Genomic DNA, 17,942 nt, shown 5'->3' with positions numbered 1-17,942 from the left:
TTTTGATTAATGCAACGATATTTATGGATATGCCATTTGGCTAACTGTATCATGAGATTGATGATATAGTATTGTTTTTCTTTTGCAAAAGGAAAGTCAGTGACACCAAACAGTATACGTTCAAAGCACAGGGACAAATGAGGTTCAATTGAAAAAGAAATCAGGTTACAAATATCTTCCCATAATTTAGTTGAGAAAGGGCAAGACCAAAATAAATGAAAAACATCTTCAGGGTGCCCTTCACAGAAAGAGCAGTTTAAGTCTATGTCTTTCTTAAATCGTTGTAAAAAAAAACTTTAGATGGGTAAATTCTGTGAATTAAAGCAGTTGTTTCATCTGTGTCTTTTTCCCTCATATATTGCTGCCCTCTGCCTCTCACACTCCTTATATGGGAAAGGAATTAGTTGCGCGAACAAGGGCGGAAACGCGGCGCGGTGACAGCTGGGTAAATTCACCGACATACAGGAAGAAAAAGACGAAGCCCAGTCTGCCCTGCAAGCCTGCACACACTGCACACTCCCACAACGATATTAAGGACCAAATCACTGCTTGACCAGTTTAGCAGGTAAGCGGCATGCAGTTGTTGCCTTTGCGGGTTTGTCGCGCATTTAACGGTTTCGCTATAGCGTAAAAAATTAAGCGAAATAGAACACAGCGCGTCGCCGCCTCCTTCGCTCCGCCGCATCGAACCATTCAGAAATTATTTAATGAAATCGCTGTGATGCTAACACACCCGGCTAGCCGAGCCTGCTACGATGTTAGCTGCAAAATCTGACACCAAACCGTCTACAGACACGTCTATTGAAATGCTCTCAATCATCCATTAACTTCTCCTTTCTTCGATAAGAGACGTCAGCTCGCTGAAATGTGTAAACTTCTTTTTTTTTTTGGAGCAACGTTAGCTAACGCAGGGAGGGGTGTGTGAGAAGTGGAGAAAAAAAATCCAGGAAATGCCGAAACAAGACAGCAGACACTCCGCATCAGGGAGGGGAAGTAATAGAGACACACATTAGGTTAAAAACATGTTTTCTTCTAACAAACGTAGCGTAATGTTTTATATTATATTGTGAAATAGGAACCGTTAGTCAGGTTAGTTAGCTCCTCATTGTTGGTGTTTTGACACATTTTGTAAGCCCTGCAGACTGCTTCCTCGTCGATGAAACTGCTGTCTATTACAATACAATGTTACAAAGAAACACATGTTGACTCTATTTAAACTAAAGCTGTTAAAAGTCTCATATTTAAACCGTTGACTTAACGGTTGTCGGTTATGGGAGACTGAACTTGTCCGGGGTACAGAATTCCACACAACACCCACCGGCTTTCTCATCGTCGGTTGGATGGTGTTTTGACACATTTTGTCAGTCATGCAGGCTGCTTCCTCACCGATAAAACTGCTGTCTATTACAATGAACGTTATTATAAGGAAACATATGTTGCCTATGTGACAACTAAACCTGTGTAAGGATCATATTTTATTAAGGATTGACTTAACAGTTGTCGGTTAGGGGGGACTGAACTTGTCCGGGGCACAGAATTCCACACAACACCCTACCGGCTCTGCATGCTAGCGTTAGCTCCGCTAGCAGCCCGGGCCGTCTGATTGAAAACCTGGTGATCGCATTAACATCAGCGGCTTGAACTTGATTTGTCGGAGCCTTGAGCCCACCGAAGTAGGACTGTTTAGGAAGGTTACAGCTCACCGCCATTGCGTTGGCCTACTTCTATGCACATGCAAGAAATAAGATTGTGTGTGGTTTTGTTTTATTCTATGCAAATGGATAGAAAAGGCTGCATAAACGCTCCCTTTCTTTATGTGTGAATGCCTGGCCCCCAGGCAGAGACACCCTCTCAGAGACAGGCCTAACCTACTTCACTGCCCCTGCATTCTGATGGTGCTGCATGCAGAACATTTGTGCCATATGTCCACAAAAGTAGGTCTGTGAATATAGTTGACAGGGTTTTAAATATTTCAGGATGACCAGCAAGAGCTATAATGTACAGGAGATGCATGTTAATGGATCTTTCTATAAGGAAGTGGCACTTTATTCAAAGGACATTGTTTTTTTTTTTATTGCCAATTTTCAAAAGGTAAAAAATAGCACATGCTCTTCTCTAAAAACAAACTACTCAAATGGGCGGCCTATAACTATTTTTTATTATTATTGATTAATCTGCTTATTTTTATAATGTCTTTACATTAATATTTTTGTTATTCCAAATCCCAAGGATTCACTCTTATATAATAAAAAGACTGAGAAAAGCAGGAAATATCCATATTTGAGATGCTGAATACAGAATTTTCAGCTATTTTTGTCTGAAAATGTACTTATAATGTGTAATCAACTACCAAAATTGTTGCAGATTTATTTTTCTGTAGCTCAATTATTCAATTAGTTAACCTGTCTTTGCAGCTGTACTTGACATTTATACTTCCCTTTTGAAAGGATAAGGCTGGTTATAATCTCCATTTGTTGTTGTCAACAAATTCCACAATAAACAAGTTACAGTATATCAGTATGAAGCCTATAACAGCTAGGTATAGTAATATTTAGCAAACATGACTTAAAAGTGCATTTTTTGGGAACTATTATCAGTTAAAGATTTGAATACACAGACAATAGTTGTCAGTATGATCAAGCTATTGTTGTTTTTGGTATTTTTGCATTAGAATTTTTCACATGAAGAGTTAAAACCCAATACCTGGCCTATCCTTTATTCATTAAGGTCCAGGCTTTTGCACATTTACCAGTTTTCCTAAATTCCAGCTAAAAGGCTGCTATACACTCAGGTTCCTCCTCCTCTGAAGTTGTGGTTGAGCCCCAGTTTTGCCTTTTATAGTGCTTAAATCTAAGGAAAATGTTATGAAAGGCACCATTCCCTGCTTTGAGTCATTGCTATAGCTGCCCTCATGTCTCTGGAAAGTTGTTTTCTTGACAGTGGAGTTTCCTTGGTGCTCAGCACTTCACTTAACATATGTGGTCACTTTTCTTTAGTGCACTATAGGAAATGATTTCCAGCATCTGAACCGATGTAGCAGAACCGGAAGAAGTTTGTTAATGTCATTATAAACTGTGCAGTTTTTCAACTACAGTACATTTTGTAAGCAACTAAACATTGAGGTGCTTCTTTTAACTCCTGCATACACCTTAAGGGGCCTCGCCCTTCCTGTATTGCTGGTGAGTCATGTCTCAGCTGAGACCAGGAAATGTTGAACTCTGATATGTGCAGGCATATATGGTTAATAAAGTTGCCATGACATTTCAGCATGTAGGTCAAGCGTAGTAAGGTTGTGTGTCCTGCAATTATCTAATTTTATCTCCATGCCTTGTGGAGAAATTAATGTACAACTCTTTCTGAATGTGTGGGACAGAAAAAGGGAAGTTGAGGCATGTAGAAATGTCGTCATATCTGCTTTAAGACCAATACTTTTTAGGACATCTTGACTGATTTGGTCTAAATTTGACAAGATGTCAAAACCTTAGCTGCTGTAGCAACTTATTTGGTGATAGTAATATAATGCTGATTCACTGCCCTGTTGATATGACTTCACTTAACATTATTGGCTCTAATAAAATATCACCAGCCTCACCCAGTGGTGCTTAAAGGCACAATGACAGTTTACCACAACAGTATTTATAGTCCTACATATTTAAAACATTAGTCCTACATTTAAAACTCTTCCAACAACTTTCTCAACCTGCTGTAAATAGAAAAAAATGCATCTCAAGTTTTGAACTTTAATAGAAGTGCCAGTGTAATATTTCGTTATCAATGAATACTCTTTTCTTCATTTTTTTTCCTACAAGAATGTCCCTTTATACTTCAAAATAAATCTACAAAATTTGGTTCAAATCTATTACCAATGCATAATATTCAGAAATCAGTTTATTTATACAAAAGTTTATCAGTTTAAACATTAACCCAATAGGTTTAGGGGAAGGGTTACTCTAATAAAAATGTTTGAACCAATGCTTATAATAGAAGAACTGTAAGGCCAAAATGCACATATGCAACTCAAAACCAACCTTTTCAAGATAGCTTACAAGACCTGACTCCCACCGCCAAACCTCAACTCAAACTCTCGTCTCTGTGTTTGTTTTCTGTATTTTGTACTTGTTTCAATGTGTTATGTTAAGCGACTTTGAGTACCTTGTTAAAAGCGCTATATAAATCAAATGTATTATTATGAGGCTTCATTTGAAAGGGAACATGTTTTTAGCATATAAGATTAGATTTTATTGTCCCCAGGGGGAAATTCATCTTCACAGCACTGTACATTTTAACAAATACCACAGACGATCAGCCGTAACATCACACAACAACACATGACAGAGAAACATGACATGGCAAATGAACATAACATTCTGAGCTCATTGCGCTCTTTTCTTTAGAGGGATCAGGCTTTTCCCAAAGTGAGCCTTTTTACACCTTTATAGTTCTGTACTAGAACTATGAGGCTAAAAGACAGCAGAAACTACATCATTTTAAAAAACAAAACCGTTTTTTAGGCCAAACCTACCTCTACTCTTACCGGCTGGTGGGCAGGTGGGTTTTAAGTGGTATATTGTCTTTGTAAAGTTTTTAGTTGACTTTATGTCACAAAGGATCAGCAAATTGTCACATTTAGTTTTAGGCAACATCCAAACTTTTTTGGAATTAGAGTTGAACTTCAACAATTACTGCATGTTCCCCCAGCCAACCCTTCCTCCTCCGTATACCTCTTATAAATGTATTTGTATATCAACTTATAATTATTTCATACACTGACTTTGCTTTCAATAAAAGGCCTGTTGTAAATAAAACGACAACATAAGAAGCACATGAACTTTGCCTAAATGAATATGATTTGGGAATTGTAATTGGGAAATTGGAGAATTATCTGATCAGAGAGTAAGAAAACAAGATTATGAACATGACATTTTGGTACCAAAACCTAGCATTGTTTCTGGCATTTAATGCCCATCCTTTCTCTTATGTATCCAAATTATATTACAAACAATTTATACAACTAAATCTCCTTTCCCTTCATTATTATAACCTGGAAAGTGTCTTAAAATGTGCCTCCAGCTTCATCTATCACAGCCAAAAGTGTTCAGCGCTCTCTCCGTCATTAGATATCTACAGATTTAGTTCAGTCCGTCTGTAGTGAAAGTGACACTGTAGCAGCAGGTTTACCTTGCGTGGACTCATTAGAGAGAGTGGTCCGTCAGCCAGGTGTAAGTACCTGAGACTGGAGGCACTCTCAGTCACACAGGTGAAGGTGGCGTCAGGTTGCAGCCGTCTTATGTAATGTTAGCTTTTCTCATTAGGGGTGTGTGTGTAAGTGTAGGATTATGCTAGACTTGGATTCACGTTGGTTAATCATGTACTTATAGGGTTAGGATGTATGTTAGGATAATCTGTTTGTATGTTGGCATACATTCACTGCTGTCTTTGTTTGTCAGAATGAGTGCCATCTTTTTTTTCTCTGCAAGTACTTCCTCCTCAGTTTTAAACCTCTGAGCTGCTCTTAAAGTCTGAAACTGTTTTGTTGTGCAAGCGTCTGCAAATGACATAGCTGGGATAACAGGGCAGGTCTGCACTCTGCAGAAAGTCTGCAGCGACTTGTAATGATCGACATACTTTTACTCAGCAAGTCCTGACCTGCAAACAACATGCCCATTATCCTTCTTTTTGGTTCCACAACTACTCTGGAAGGTAGAAATCAGTCACTACAGAACCAACACAGGCTTAATTAAAATTGGCACATGGATACACTTGCACCTTTTGTGTCTATGAATTCAAATTCTGTAAGACGTTCACTATAAACTGATGTGCACAAAATACATCTGCAGACAGTTTTAGTTCTGTATGCGTGCTTGGTTTCTTAAGGCCCCGTTATCACTAATTACTCCAACCCTGCAGGTTCATTTTCATGTCATACTGTGTGAGATGGGTCTGATAGAAGCTACACAAATATATGTTTTCTTGATAATGTCCTTTTTGGTATGGATCATTTTACATATTTAGACCTATTTTAAACAAAAACTAAGGAAATGCATCACCTGGGGTGCATTCAGCTCTGCCAAACCTAGCAAAACATTGATTTAAACAGAAACATTGCTACACTAGTGGTCTTTTAAATTGGCGGGTTGATTCACACATTGCTGACACACCCACCAAACAAGAGAAAACGTACTTGAAAGCTCATTGCACGTCATTCAGCTCAGATTTCAGATTGAACGTATCCCTGGTCAAAACCCACTGTCGGACAAAAGTGCTGAAAAAAGTTCAAAAGAAACTGAAATAGTCATTTTGAATAGACTGCAAGCTGAAAAGTTTAGGAGCATTTTAAATATAATATTGGTTACAATCTAAAATAACAATAAAGCTGCAATGATTAGTCAATTAACTAGATTGATAGAAAATGAATCTGCAACTATTTTGATGATCCAGTCTTCCCAATAACTTTTAAGCAAAAATTTAAAACTTCATCTGTTTCTGTCTCAAATGTCAGAATTTGGTGCTTTTCTTTGTTGTTCACGATAGTTAACTGAATATCTTTGGCTTTTGAACTGTTGGGTGGACAACACAAGACATTTTAAGCCATTGCCTTGGACTGTAGGACAGTTATTTTATACAGACAAAACAATTCAAAGAAGCAGAGAGAAAATAATCAACAGATCGTCAAACATGAAATTATAATTTGCAGCCCAACACTGTAATACAAACACTAAACGTGAACCTTTTATTGCAGTAGAGAAACACAAGTGTTACGCAAGTTTCTCCCACAGGATGAAATTAACAAAAAGAAAAAAGCTGTCCTGGATCCAGAGTGCTGCTGTTTATTATCTGACCAAAGTAGCTGATTTTTAATTGCAGTAATTGCCTTCACCTCGCGTCCCAGGAGTAATTCAATCCCCAATTAGAAGACTACTAGGACAGAAAGTACCACCGTCTCTTGATGATTCAAATATAAACTATAGGATGAACACAAAAATGAAGAGCGGAGTGAAGTGAAGAATCTTGCAGAGTTGCAAAAAATAAGGGATTTGAATGACTTCTGTCTGCTGTACAGTGTGACCAGGAACCAGTGAACCTTCCTGCTTCATTTCTCCATGTTTGCTTCACAGGTATGGCTGAGTTGGCGAGTCTGGTGCAGCGGCTGGAGGTGGCGGTGGGTCGCCTGGAGTCCATGTCAGGCAACGGAGGGTCTTCTGGGGGAGACTCTGCTGGCGGAGGTAAATGACCATGCATCGCTATTAATATAATGTATATTAATTTAATTTATCCTAAATAAGATGTCTGGTAAAGGGGGAAAAATACAAAAATAAAGAAATGCATACATTTAAAAATGAATAAATAAATTGAAATAGATAAAAATAAAAGTATATTAATAATTAAAAGGGATAACAGTAAATACATTTAAATTAAAAATAATTCAAACAATTCATGTCATATTTTATCAATTATTTTTTTTTATTTTTGGCAGCTTCATGTCAGAGTGAGAAATATAAATAAATCAATCAAGAATTTACATGTAGATACCAAAGCTGAGTCTAAAGGGCAGTTTTCTTATTTAATTTAATCTTATTATAATTTAATTTCCTTTTTTAAAATGTTTAAACTAGTGCTATCAAAATAAATAGGTTATTTTTTGCGATTAATTTTAAATATTTTATATGCTAAAAAGATGCATCCTATGGTCATAAGACAAAAAATAATAATTTATTATAATCGGGGGTTTTTTTTCAAATTTTTGTCTGCAATTCTGCCTTGTGTTTTCCAGCTTCATCGGTGTACGTCGAGGCCTTTGACGAGATCATCAGCGGTCCCTTGGCTCAGTACGTCTCCCTCAGCCAGCAGATCGGGGGCGATGTCCAGAAACATGTAAGTTTCAGTTCAGATGCAAAAATATGAAAGCTGAAGATTTTAGTAAAAGTCAGCAAAAGTTATCTCATTCTGAAACGTCACCAAAAAGATCAGTCTCCATGTCTCCATCAGTCTCTACATATCTATTACAAATTACAGATGTCTTGAAGTACCGCTGATGTTTTTCCCAGATGGCAGTGTCATTGTGTTTTTGATTTTTAAGTTTATAATGGGAAAATTTACACAACTTTACAATACTTGATATGAAACATGCACACTGCACTGATGAAAACGGTCATGTGCATTAATTTATATTTATTAACAATGTAATTATCAGTGAAAATGTCAAACTGTCCATAAACTAGAGCCTGACAGATATATCAGTTGACTGATATTATTCCTATCAAAAGCAAAAAAATTTTTTACACTATATGATGCAGAAAATGTTGCTTGGTGTGATTTAGAAATGGTGCTGGCTATTAATTTTTATATTATTTATTTTTAATCGTCAGCAAACGGTAAGATTTATTTAGCTATTTATTTTATTCCTGTTCTTAATTTTCTCAGTTATTATTTATAGAATTGGCTGACAATGAAATACATTGTTTGTATAATGTTAAATATTATCTGATAAAGTTTTATTTTTGAGAGAGTAGCTCTCTGGGTTGTTTTTGTAGAGTGGTGAACAATCTGTGGACAATACACATGAAAAAGGCCGATTCATTCCAGTTAAAAACAATTACTTTATCAGCCACCATATGGCTTATTAATGAATTTTCCCCTCTAAAATCTGTATCAACATCGGCCTCAAAAATGTCTTATCTGTCGGGCTCCATCACAAACATCAGGATGACTGTCTGTTCTGTGTTCCTGTTCCGATATTTTGAACTCACTTCCCTCTCTCTTCCCTTCCAGGCAGACATGATGAAGCAAGCCTTCGCCTGTCAGAGACAAGTCCTTGTAAAAGCCTCCTCCTCCCAGAAGCCCTCTGATGTGAGTTAAACACACTTTGTAATTGCTCAGTCACTTCATTGTCTCTGTTAACTAAACAGCATCGACCAGTGAATTTGAATAATTCATTATATCCCTTTTACACTCCTGTACAAGTCTTCTTTCAGAGTGTTGTTTCTCAGTGTTCCCTACCTCATTAACTTTTATCTATTTAAATGTGAAAATATTTCCAGACTTATTGTTGAATACTCCAGCTGAATCATTCTAGACGCTAAAGGGTTGCTTTAGATTCTTGTATTGTGTATGATCTTAGCCTGTCACAATAACCATATATTTCTTTTGATGATATATTGTCCTAGAAATAATTGTGGTAAACAAGGTTATAATCTTTTTTAGACCATTTAATGCCACTGAAATAACAATATTAATAATAAAATAATAGTATAATTCAAGTACAGCATAAGGGGGGAAGCAGCACGACCAGAAATTACAGCAAAAATGTGTCTTAAGTTGTGTAAACAAATAAATTTGTACATTTAAAAATGAATAAATAAGTTTTAAGGAATAAAAAATATATAGTTTAAAAATAATGATTAACAAATGGGACAATTAAATTAAATTACAAAAATTTAATTACAAAAGTAACTAAAACAAATCAATCAATTGATGACATATTTTGTTAATTAAATAATGCCTACATTTATTTTTACTATTTTAGGTATGTTTAATGACATATTAATTCATTAAATCATTTATAGTTACTTATTTTTTATTTTGGCAGTTGGAATTTGCAATCACTTGTATCAGATAAATGAGGTGGATTGTATTATTTATTAGGCCTGTCTTCATCTAAATAAATTCTTAGTCAACTAATCAATCGCTTATTTAGTTCAGATCTGTTGATTAAAATCAACTTTCTCCACAAAAAAAATGTGAAAAAGCACCATGTTAAACCTTGCTGCATTTTCATTACTACTATAAACCCAAAAGACCTTTGTAATAAATTATAACTTAATTTTGTAATAAAATGTTTGTTAGCGAACATTACAAAATTCACCAAATTGAAAGAAAAAAGGTCTCTGTGATCTAAATGTATATAGATCTATTGCTATATGTGTGATTATTATTTTTCTGACTGTGAAACTTTGTGTCTTCTCTTTCCCGTTCAGTCAGTCTTGACGAGTCTCCTGCAGCCGGTTTCCAAAGCCATCCAGCAGGTGCAGGCTTTCCGTGAGCAGAACCGCACCTCGCCGCACTTCAACCACCTCTCTGCTGTTTGCGAGAGCGTGCCCGCCCTCGGATGGATCGCCATGGTGAGACCGGGGTCGGACTGGGAAACTAGTTGGGAATGTTTGTGTGTTACAGAGTGACTGTGTGTGTGGGCAGTTGAATGAGTGTACCATGGCCGGAAACAAGCCGCTCTTTGATTCTGTCATCAGTGTCTGCTGAGCGACAGTTTCTTGGCTGACTGCAACAGAGCTGCACTGTTACAGTTTAGATGATTAACTCTTTGTTTGTATTGATTCTCATGAATAATACATCAGGTTTTCACATGGTTTCAGTATTTGGACGCCTACTCCTCATCACACACATTATCATTTTTATCACTCACTTGCTATGCACATTAATGCACATTTAAAGGAGAAATTATTTGATTTGGGAAATGAATGTTGCTGCTTTCTGGCTTAGAAGATTGACACCACTCATGCACCATATTGGATTTTTTCTCTCGATATTTATTTTAGAACTTTAAACTAGGTATGGGAACAATTATCTATGATGGATTAATGGTTGTTAAGAATTTGGTCGATCTCGTGGAATTTGTAATCAATTTGTGTATTTTTTAATTATCTCTGACTGTGTATCAGTACTCATTGAACTGAAACACGGCCGAGCGTTCAGTTCTGTGGCCGTACGTCAATAAGCCAATGAGCTGTGAATTAAGTTGGATAAAGCTACAGTTTACAAACTGAAAGTTGCAATAACAATTATAAAACGCATTGAAATGCAAGAGTATTAATTAGAGCAAAACTAGCTTACTGTATCAAACCTTGCTAGCATGAATTACGAGGTTTCATTTCATCCAAAACTTATTTAAACACAAAACACACTTAAATAACTAAGATTACTGTGAAATTAACCTCATGCCTCTTCAGAGGCTAAAACATTGAACTCCTTGACGTTATCTTTACAGTTTAATCTCGCTTGAGTTAATTTTACTATCGAGGTTCTTTTTGTCCTTTCATTTATCAGAACAGGCTTTTCCATAGGACTGTATATACATATCTTTTATTTTGCCCGTGTATGCATGTTTTATACATACTGCAATATGTACAAAACAGCAATTAATCGATTAATTGATCATTAATGTTATAGATGCTCGAGTTGGCAGGTTTCTTCCAAACGCCCATCCCTACTTTTAACTCATCTCAGTTTCGAAACTGGTGCATTTGTGTTTACCTTTTCCCTCTGTATCCCAGGCTCCTAAGCCAGGCCCCTATGTTAAAGAGATGCAGGACGCCGCCATGTTCTACACCAACCGTGTGCTCAAGGACTACAAGGGAAAGTAAGTGAGGATTCATTTTATTCTGTAGTAAAGCTGTCCACAATCTAGCGGACTTACTTTTGCAATATGTTCTTATTTTTTCAAACTGTATCATTTGTTTCTGAACTGTCGTCACATCTGATAGTTAATGGTGTCAGATGGACTTTTAAAAGCAGCCAGGCAGTTTTCTCAACCCATCTGTCTCCCATCTTTCCTTCCTCCCGGCTCTTTTTTTCAAGTTCAGTTTTACTGAGTCAGCGCTGCCACACGACACGCTGACGCATGCTGCTGCCAGACTTCCTGTATTCTAGTCGTGAAATCAAAGCTTTTCTGTTAATAAGCCAAGTTGCAGTGAAGTGAAAAGACTCGTATCAGCCTGTTTATGCTGATAAGTTGCATATAAACGGATTGTATTCAAATGTGTCATTGAGCACAGGATCAATGTAAAGTGTGAGATCTGGACTTGGTGGTTAATGTGGGATAGAAAATGTTCTATTTTAGGTGATAAATCTCCAGTTTTGTTTCTGTTCTGAGTCTCATGCATTGTCTGTTTTCCTGTGGGACGCAGAGAGCAACGAAAAGGAACAATAAATTGCTAGAGAGGAACAAAAATAAACCTAAAATGCAGAGATTTGAATGGCTGTATCCGTCTCTTCCTCACAGGGACCAGAAACACGTGGACTGGGTGAAGGCCTACGTCTCCATCTGGACTGAACTGCAAGACTACATCAAAAAGCACCACACCACCGGGATGACCTGGAGCAAGAGCGTGAGTGTTATAAGAGTAACACCTCTCTAAAGAGCCAACGTATGAGTAAAAAAAGTTCTATAAATAAGATGCATTTATCAAGCGACTTACTCCCACTTACAGTGAAGTGTAAGAGTGACCTTTTAAGAGCAATCCTCGAGTGTTCAAATGATTAATCACGCATCTAGACAAGCCTTTTATTCATTTTAACCAGTGGTGGAAATGAACTAAGTGCATTTACTAAAATGCTGTACTTAGTTAGTTTTCAGGTTGAGATTTAACATAAAAAACCTGATAAATTTGGAGTGTTTTTGATATTTTTTAAAATATAAATTCATAAGTTTATGAAGTAGTTAAGTAGCAGTTATGAGACCTATCTTACAAAATTAAAATGCTGCTTACATAAATGCATCAATACAAATAATTAAATAATATATTTGAAATGTATAAAACAATCTGAGTATAACAAGTACTTTTACTTCTAATACTTTAAGTTTATTTTGATGCTGATACTTTTGTACTTTTACCAAACTAAGTTTTGAATGCAGGACTTAGGACTTTTACTTACCACTGGTTTTAACACAAGCAAGTGAAGTTCAACATGGAGATGCATATATACGATTACACTTGTTTGAAATAATATTTCTTTCATAGAAGAGGGGTTACACAGGTCCATGGAGATGACTTGCATATTACAAATGTCTCCTTGATTATTAGAATGCAATACCGACAAAACCTCCTTACATGTAACTCAACAATATGCTCCTCCAATAGCAATTACAATGTGAAATATACGGTAATGTCATATTTGCAGTATGCAGGTTTATAATTGGGGATAAAAATAGGCAGAAATGGAAACTGAAGGTAGTAGACGTCCTACATCAGAGAAATCATCTAAGAAAGGAATTTAGTATCAACTTCAGGCAATGACGAAGAATGAACAATTTTGCAGATTAAAGTGAAGAATTTTTATTTGTATCCTATTTAACTGATGTACATTTATGTCGTCAGGGTCCCGTGGCTTCGGCCGCTCCAGCCGGTCCTGCTGGTGGACCTCCTCCCCCACCTGCCCCCGGACCTCCTCCTCCTCCTCCCATGGACCTGAGCAGCTCCGGCTGCAGCAGCGGCGGTGGGGATGGAAAAGCGACCGATCACGGCGCTCTGTTCGCCTCAATCAACAAGGGATCGCAAATCACCAGTGGTAGGTGACCAGCGCCTCAGGAGCTGCTGATCTTTTGTTTTATGCTTTTTTTATGTTAACAATTCATATTTTTAGATTTATTTATCTTATGCAGTCTCAGGCTCCATACAAAAACACTCATTTTGTCTTAAAAGAGATCATGCAATTTAAAAACAAACAAAAAAAAAAAAAATCTAAAATTAGAAAAGTGCAAGCCTTTGTTTTTTTTTTTTGTATAATTGTTTCCTTTTTTAACATTAAATTGTTAAGCCATCATAACATTTTTAACCCTAACATTAATATTAAGTAAATAAATAATAATAATAAATACAAATAAAATAGTGTGATTTGAAATAAAATACAATATAAATTAAATAATAAATATTAAAGTAATATTCATTAGACCGTGTATACTTATTGCTTGCTACTTTAATCTCTGAACTTAAATAAATATAATTATAAAGTTAAGCAGAGGGGTAAACAAAGGAGTTAATAATACAATAACAGCATTTCAAACTGAAATGAAGTACAGTGCTTTGTAGATTTACACAGTGGTGAAGAGAAACAGTTTTGACCTGCTGTTGGACTCTAAAAACGTGTCCCCCTCTTCCCCTGACCTCTCCAGGCCTGAAGCATGTGACAGACGACCAGAAGACCCACAAGAACCCAGCCCTGAGGGGTGCGGGTGCAGGTTCTCAAGTACGTGCTGGACCAAAACCTTTCGCCTCCCCAACTCCTCGACCTGCTGCGTCGGCTGCCCCGACCCGCACGCAGCCCCCTGTGTTTGAGCTGGATGGGAAGAAGTGGAAAGTGGTGAGTTGTTAGTTAGTTATCCCTGTAAAAGAAAGTGATTGAAAAGAGGAATGAGCCACATTAAATCCAACCAGAATTTGTTTTTATAGGAACTCCATCTTATATTTTCTCATCAACTCCATTTTCTTGCTCACCTTTTTTCCCCTTGCCCTCCGCAGGAGAACCAGGAGGATAATCAGAACCTGGTGATCAGCGACACAGAGCTGAAACAAGTGGTTTATGCTTTCAAGTGTAACAAGAGCACCCTGCAGGTCAAGGGCAAACTAAACTCCATCACTCTAGGTAAGAACAAAACCGTGTTAAACCCACTCGTTCGAAGTCAGAGGTTTTGTTTTTGTTTTTTTCTTTCAGAAAGTCAGAATTTATGAACACACAATCATGACCAGAGGTTTTAAAATAAATTAATTATGAAAAGGCATGATTTGTACCTTCAGAACTTGCCTCAAAATCATCACAATTTTAAGTTTCCTTAAGTAGCAAAGTAATCCACTGATGGTTGTCTGAACATGTATGGGTACATTGCAAAGAGGAACAGCTGAAGGCTAATTCTGATACTTTTAACTGTGTCAGTTTTCAAAAATTCTCTCCCCTTTTAAAATGGGTATTGGCATCAGATTTAAAAATCCTAATCTAGGATCTAGGCTATAATTATAATAATGGAAATAAAATACCAGAGAAAGTTGTGATTGTAACCAATTGCAAGTATGTTGTTACATGTCATTTCATTCTGCTTATTCATCTTGAAAATGCCAGTAATGATAAAAAAGCAAAACTAATAATAATAATAAAAAAATAAATAATAATTATAATATAAAAATGCAGTGTAAAAAAAAAAAAGGAAGTATGGTGGTGATGGTGGGTAGAAAGTTGTATTCATATTTGCATTTATTTAAAAAATTTCTTTTGTCTAAATATGTATTTTTGTCTCCATCAGACAACTGTAAGAAAATGGGCCTGGTGTTTGAGGATGTCGTGGGCATCATCGAGGTCATCAACTGCAAGGATGTCAAGGTCCAGGTGGGTTAAAACAAACAAAAACATTCAGTGAATCAACAATACGCTGATTTAAAGAATCTATAATAGAGCTTCGCTCAGCAGACTGCAGTGATGATATTTGAGTCACATATTGGTTTCTGCTGTCCTGTCACTGTTCAGCTGTTTCTGTTGTTCTTTGCTGGACTCTGATGCATTTTTCATGAACGTCCTGCTTTATATTCATGTAGTTACACAGAGCAGCTCCACTATTGTAATCAGATTCAGTCCTTTTTCACTTTGAGGGAATCTTGATGGTTGTTCAGTGCGGAGAAATACACAGACAGGCCACTTTATTAGCTAACAAGGTGTACACATTTAAATGGTTATTTGAGCTACCTATGCCCTTATGACCATTCTCCTATGAAAATGCCCTGTTGTTGCCAGAGGTCAAAGTCTAGAAAACTGCTGCTCACTGGATATTTTCTCTTTTTTTTTGGACCATTCTCTGTAAACCCGACAGATGGTTGTTAGATCAGAAGTTTGTGAATTACTCAGAGCAACAACCATGCCATGTTTAAAGTCACTTAAATCACCTTTCTTCTCCATTCTGATGCTCGCTGTGAACTCCAGAAGCTCATCGTCAACATGTCTATATGCCTAACTGCACTGAGTTTCTGCCATGTGATTGGCTTATTAGATATTTGTGTTAACAAGCAGTTGAACAGATGTACCTAATAAAGTGGCTGGTGAGTGTATGTGTCCCATCAGATGCAGCAGAAATAACTTTTTTTCCTCCCAACAGGCGGTTAGTCAGCAGGTATTACATATGTTTTGTTACCTGTGTGTATCCAGGTCATGGGTAAGGTCCCAACTATCTCCATCAACAAGACGGACGGCTGCCACGTCTACCTGAGCAAAGACTCTCTGAGCTGCGAGATCATCAGCGCCAAGAGCTCAGAGATGAACATCCTGGTGCCCAACTCAGACGGAGAATTTGTGAGTACTTTTTTATTTCTGAGCCAAGGAAAAGTCTGGTGACATCTATATAATTTTTTTATTTAACAAATCTTAAAAAGACCAAAACAACCGTCTTTGTATCCTGATTTAGCTGATACCTTAATCTAAGCCTCTTCAAATTTGATCTTTAACCATTCATATTTATCCTATGCACAACAATTACAGAGGAGCAGCCGTTATGTCTCAGGCTCCCTACAACAATGTGCAAAGTTTCTCTGGGTCTAATTGTTTCTTTTCCCCCTCTTTTTTTTTTAGGTTAAACTGACAAGCCACCATACTGTATTATTTTGCTTGTAGGAAAATAAATAAATAAACATAAAATAGTCTGAGTTATGATAAACGACAAAATATCAAAGTAATATTAATTAGACCGTATATATAATTATAGAGAGGTGTAAAACAGTAAGAAAAAGTATATTTGTAATTATAATATTACTTAATTAACTAATGTTGGAGTAAAAAGTAAAATATTTCCCTTTGAATGTAAGTGCCCCCAAGTGAAAATGCCTGTTGGTTTTGGTCTTTTCATGAGTTTTTTCTTTTCATCATGACCTCTCTCCTCTCTCTCAGACGGAGATTGCTGTTCCCGAGCAGTTCAAGACCGTCTGGGACGGCAGCAAGCTCGTCACCACAGCCACAGAGATCGCCGGGTAGACGGGGGCATCGTGACCAAGCGGCCCCTCCTCCACTCCATCCCCCCACCACCCTTTTTTTGCAAAAAAAAAAATGCCTTCCTGACTGATCGACCACCCCACCAGCTAACTCTCACACTGTAGACTGAGATTTGGACCTCATGCGTTATATCTCCCTCCCTCCCTTCCTTTTTATCAGCCAATCACACCTTAAGCTGTCCCTTCCATCAGCCAATGAGAGGACTGCTCTCCTTTTTATCTGGAGCAAAATCCTCTAGCCAATCAGCAGGGAGCGGCTTGTCGTTCAAATTCCCTGTGAGCCAGTGAGCACTTTTCAAAAAAAAAAAAAAACATTCATGAGTTTTGCCAATAGCTGGGATGCTCTGTATGATATTTTGTATCTACCTGGATAATGCTAAGCTAAATTTAACATGTAGAATAGCCAACACAGGAACTCTGCAGCCAATCGGGCGCCACTATCAGGTTATTCTTTCTCCTCTTCCTGGTCAGGAGGGGCTGATAGGTTTCTGCTCCGTTATATGCAATTCACTGGTGAAGCACTTGTCAAACAAAGAGGATAATGGCATCCATATCACCGCCACTGATGTTGACTATAATAATAATTCATAGTAGATAATATAAAAAAAATTTAAGTCTGCACTCTCAGAGCACATAAATAGGAGTAAAAACAAGTTGTGTGCACATCATGAAACTCCTCTAGATGATGTTAAATTAATAAAAAATAAAAGCAGGAAAATTATCATTCCATGTGCTTTCCCTCACACATAGGACATTCCCGAGTATTAAACATTCCACATAAAGGAGGCATGTAAGAAAGTTTGCGATGAAGAGCAAAGAGATGCAAAGTGGGTAGAGAGAGACTGAAGGACATAATCATTGGTAGACGCTTCACCTTCACCTCAGTCTCTAGATTGGAAATATCTGCTGTAATCATCTGTATAGATATTAAGAATTACTGAGTAGTCTTAAAAATATTAGCCTGACCATCAACGTCTCTCCACTCGCTCGTGTCTGCACTCTTTGGTTATCTTCAGCTGAATTTTCTTTTATATTGTCTTTTTTTCTTACCTCTTTTTATTGTTTTTGGGTCCAAAATTCAGAATTCTGCTCATTAGTACTGGAGACATCATTAAAAAATGTTGCAATAAAATGTTTTGTTTGTCTTTATTGGGTTAAACACATCATCTGTACAAGCTGGTTAAAAAA

At 37.1% G+C, this 17,942-nt stretch overlaps 1 protein-coding gene across 1 annotated transcript; it reads left to right on the top strand.

Moving 5' to 3' along the window:
- The first annotated feature begins 448 nt into the window (after window positions 1-448).
- cap1 (CAP, adenylate cyclase-associated protein 1 (yeast)) lies at window positions 449-17,886 on the top strand. Its single transcript, XM_059350246.1, has 13 exons — window positions 449-565; window positions 7,116-7,223; window positions 7,772-7,872; window positions 8,770-8,847; window positions 9,975-10,118; window positions 11,286-11,371; window positions 12,014-12,119; window positions 13,110-13,299; window positions 13,904-14,091; window positions 14,250-14,373; window positions 15,026-15,108; window positions 15,919-16,062; window positions 16,654-17,886. Exons 2-13 carry the CDS (start codon window positions 7,118-7,120, stop codon window positions 16,735-16,737), a joined length of 1,434 nt encoding a protein of 477 aa, XP_059206229.1. The 5' UTR covers window positions 449-565; window positions 7,116-7,117; the 3' UTR covers window positions 16,738-17,886.
- The last annotated feature ends 56 nt before the right edge of the window (window positions 17,887-17,942 follow it).

This window comes from Centropristis striata, chromosome 14, assembly GCF_030273125.1.
Source record: "Centropristis striata isolate RG_2023a ecotype Rhode Island chromosome 14, C.striata_1.0, whole genome shotgun sequence".
Taxonomy (NCBI): domain Eukaryota; kingdom Metazoa; phylum Chordata; class Actinopteri; order Perciformes; family Serranidae; genus Centropristis; species Centropristis striata.
Note: the sequence above shows the minus strand (reverse complement) of the source record. Positions and strands in the feature narration are given on the sequence as shown.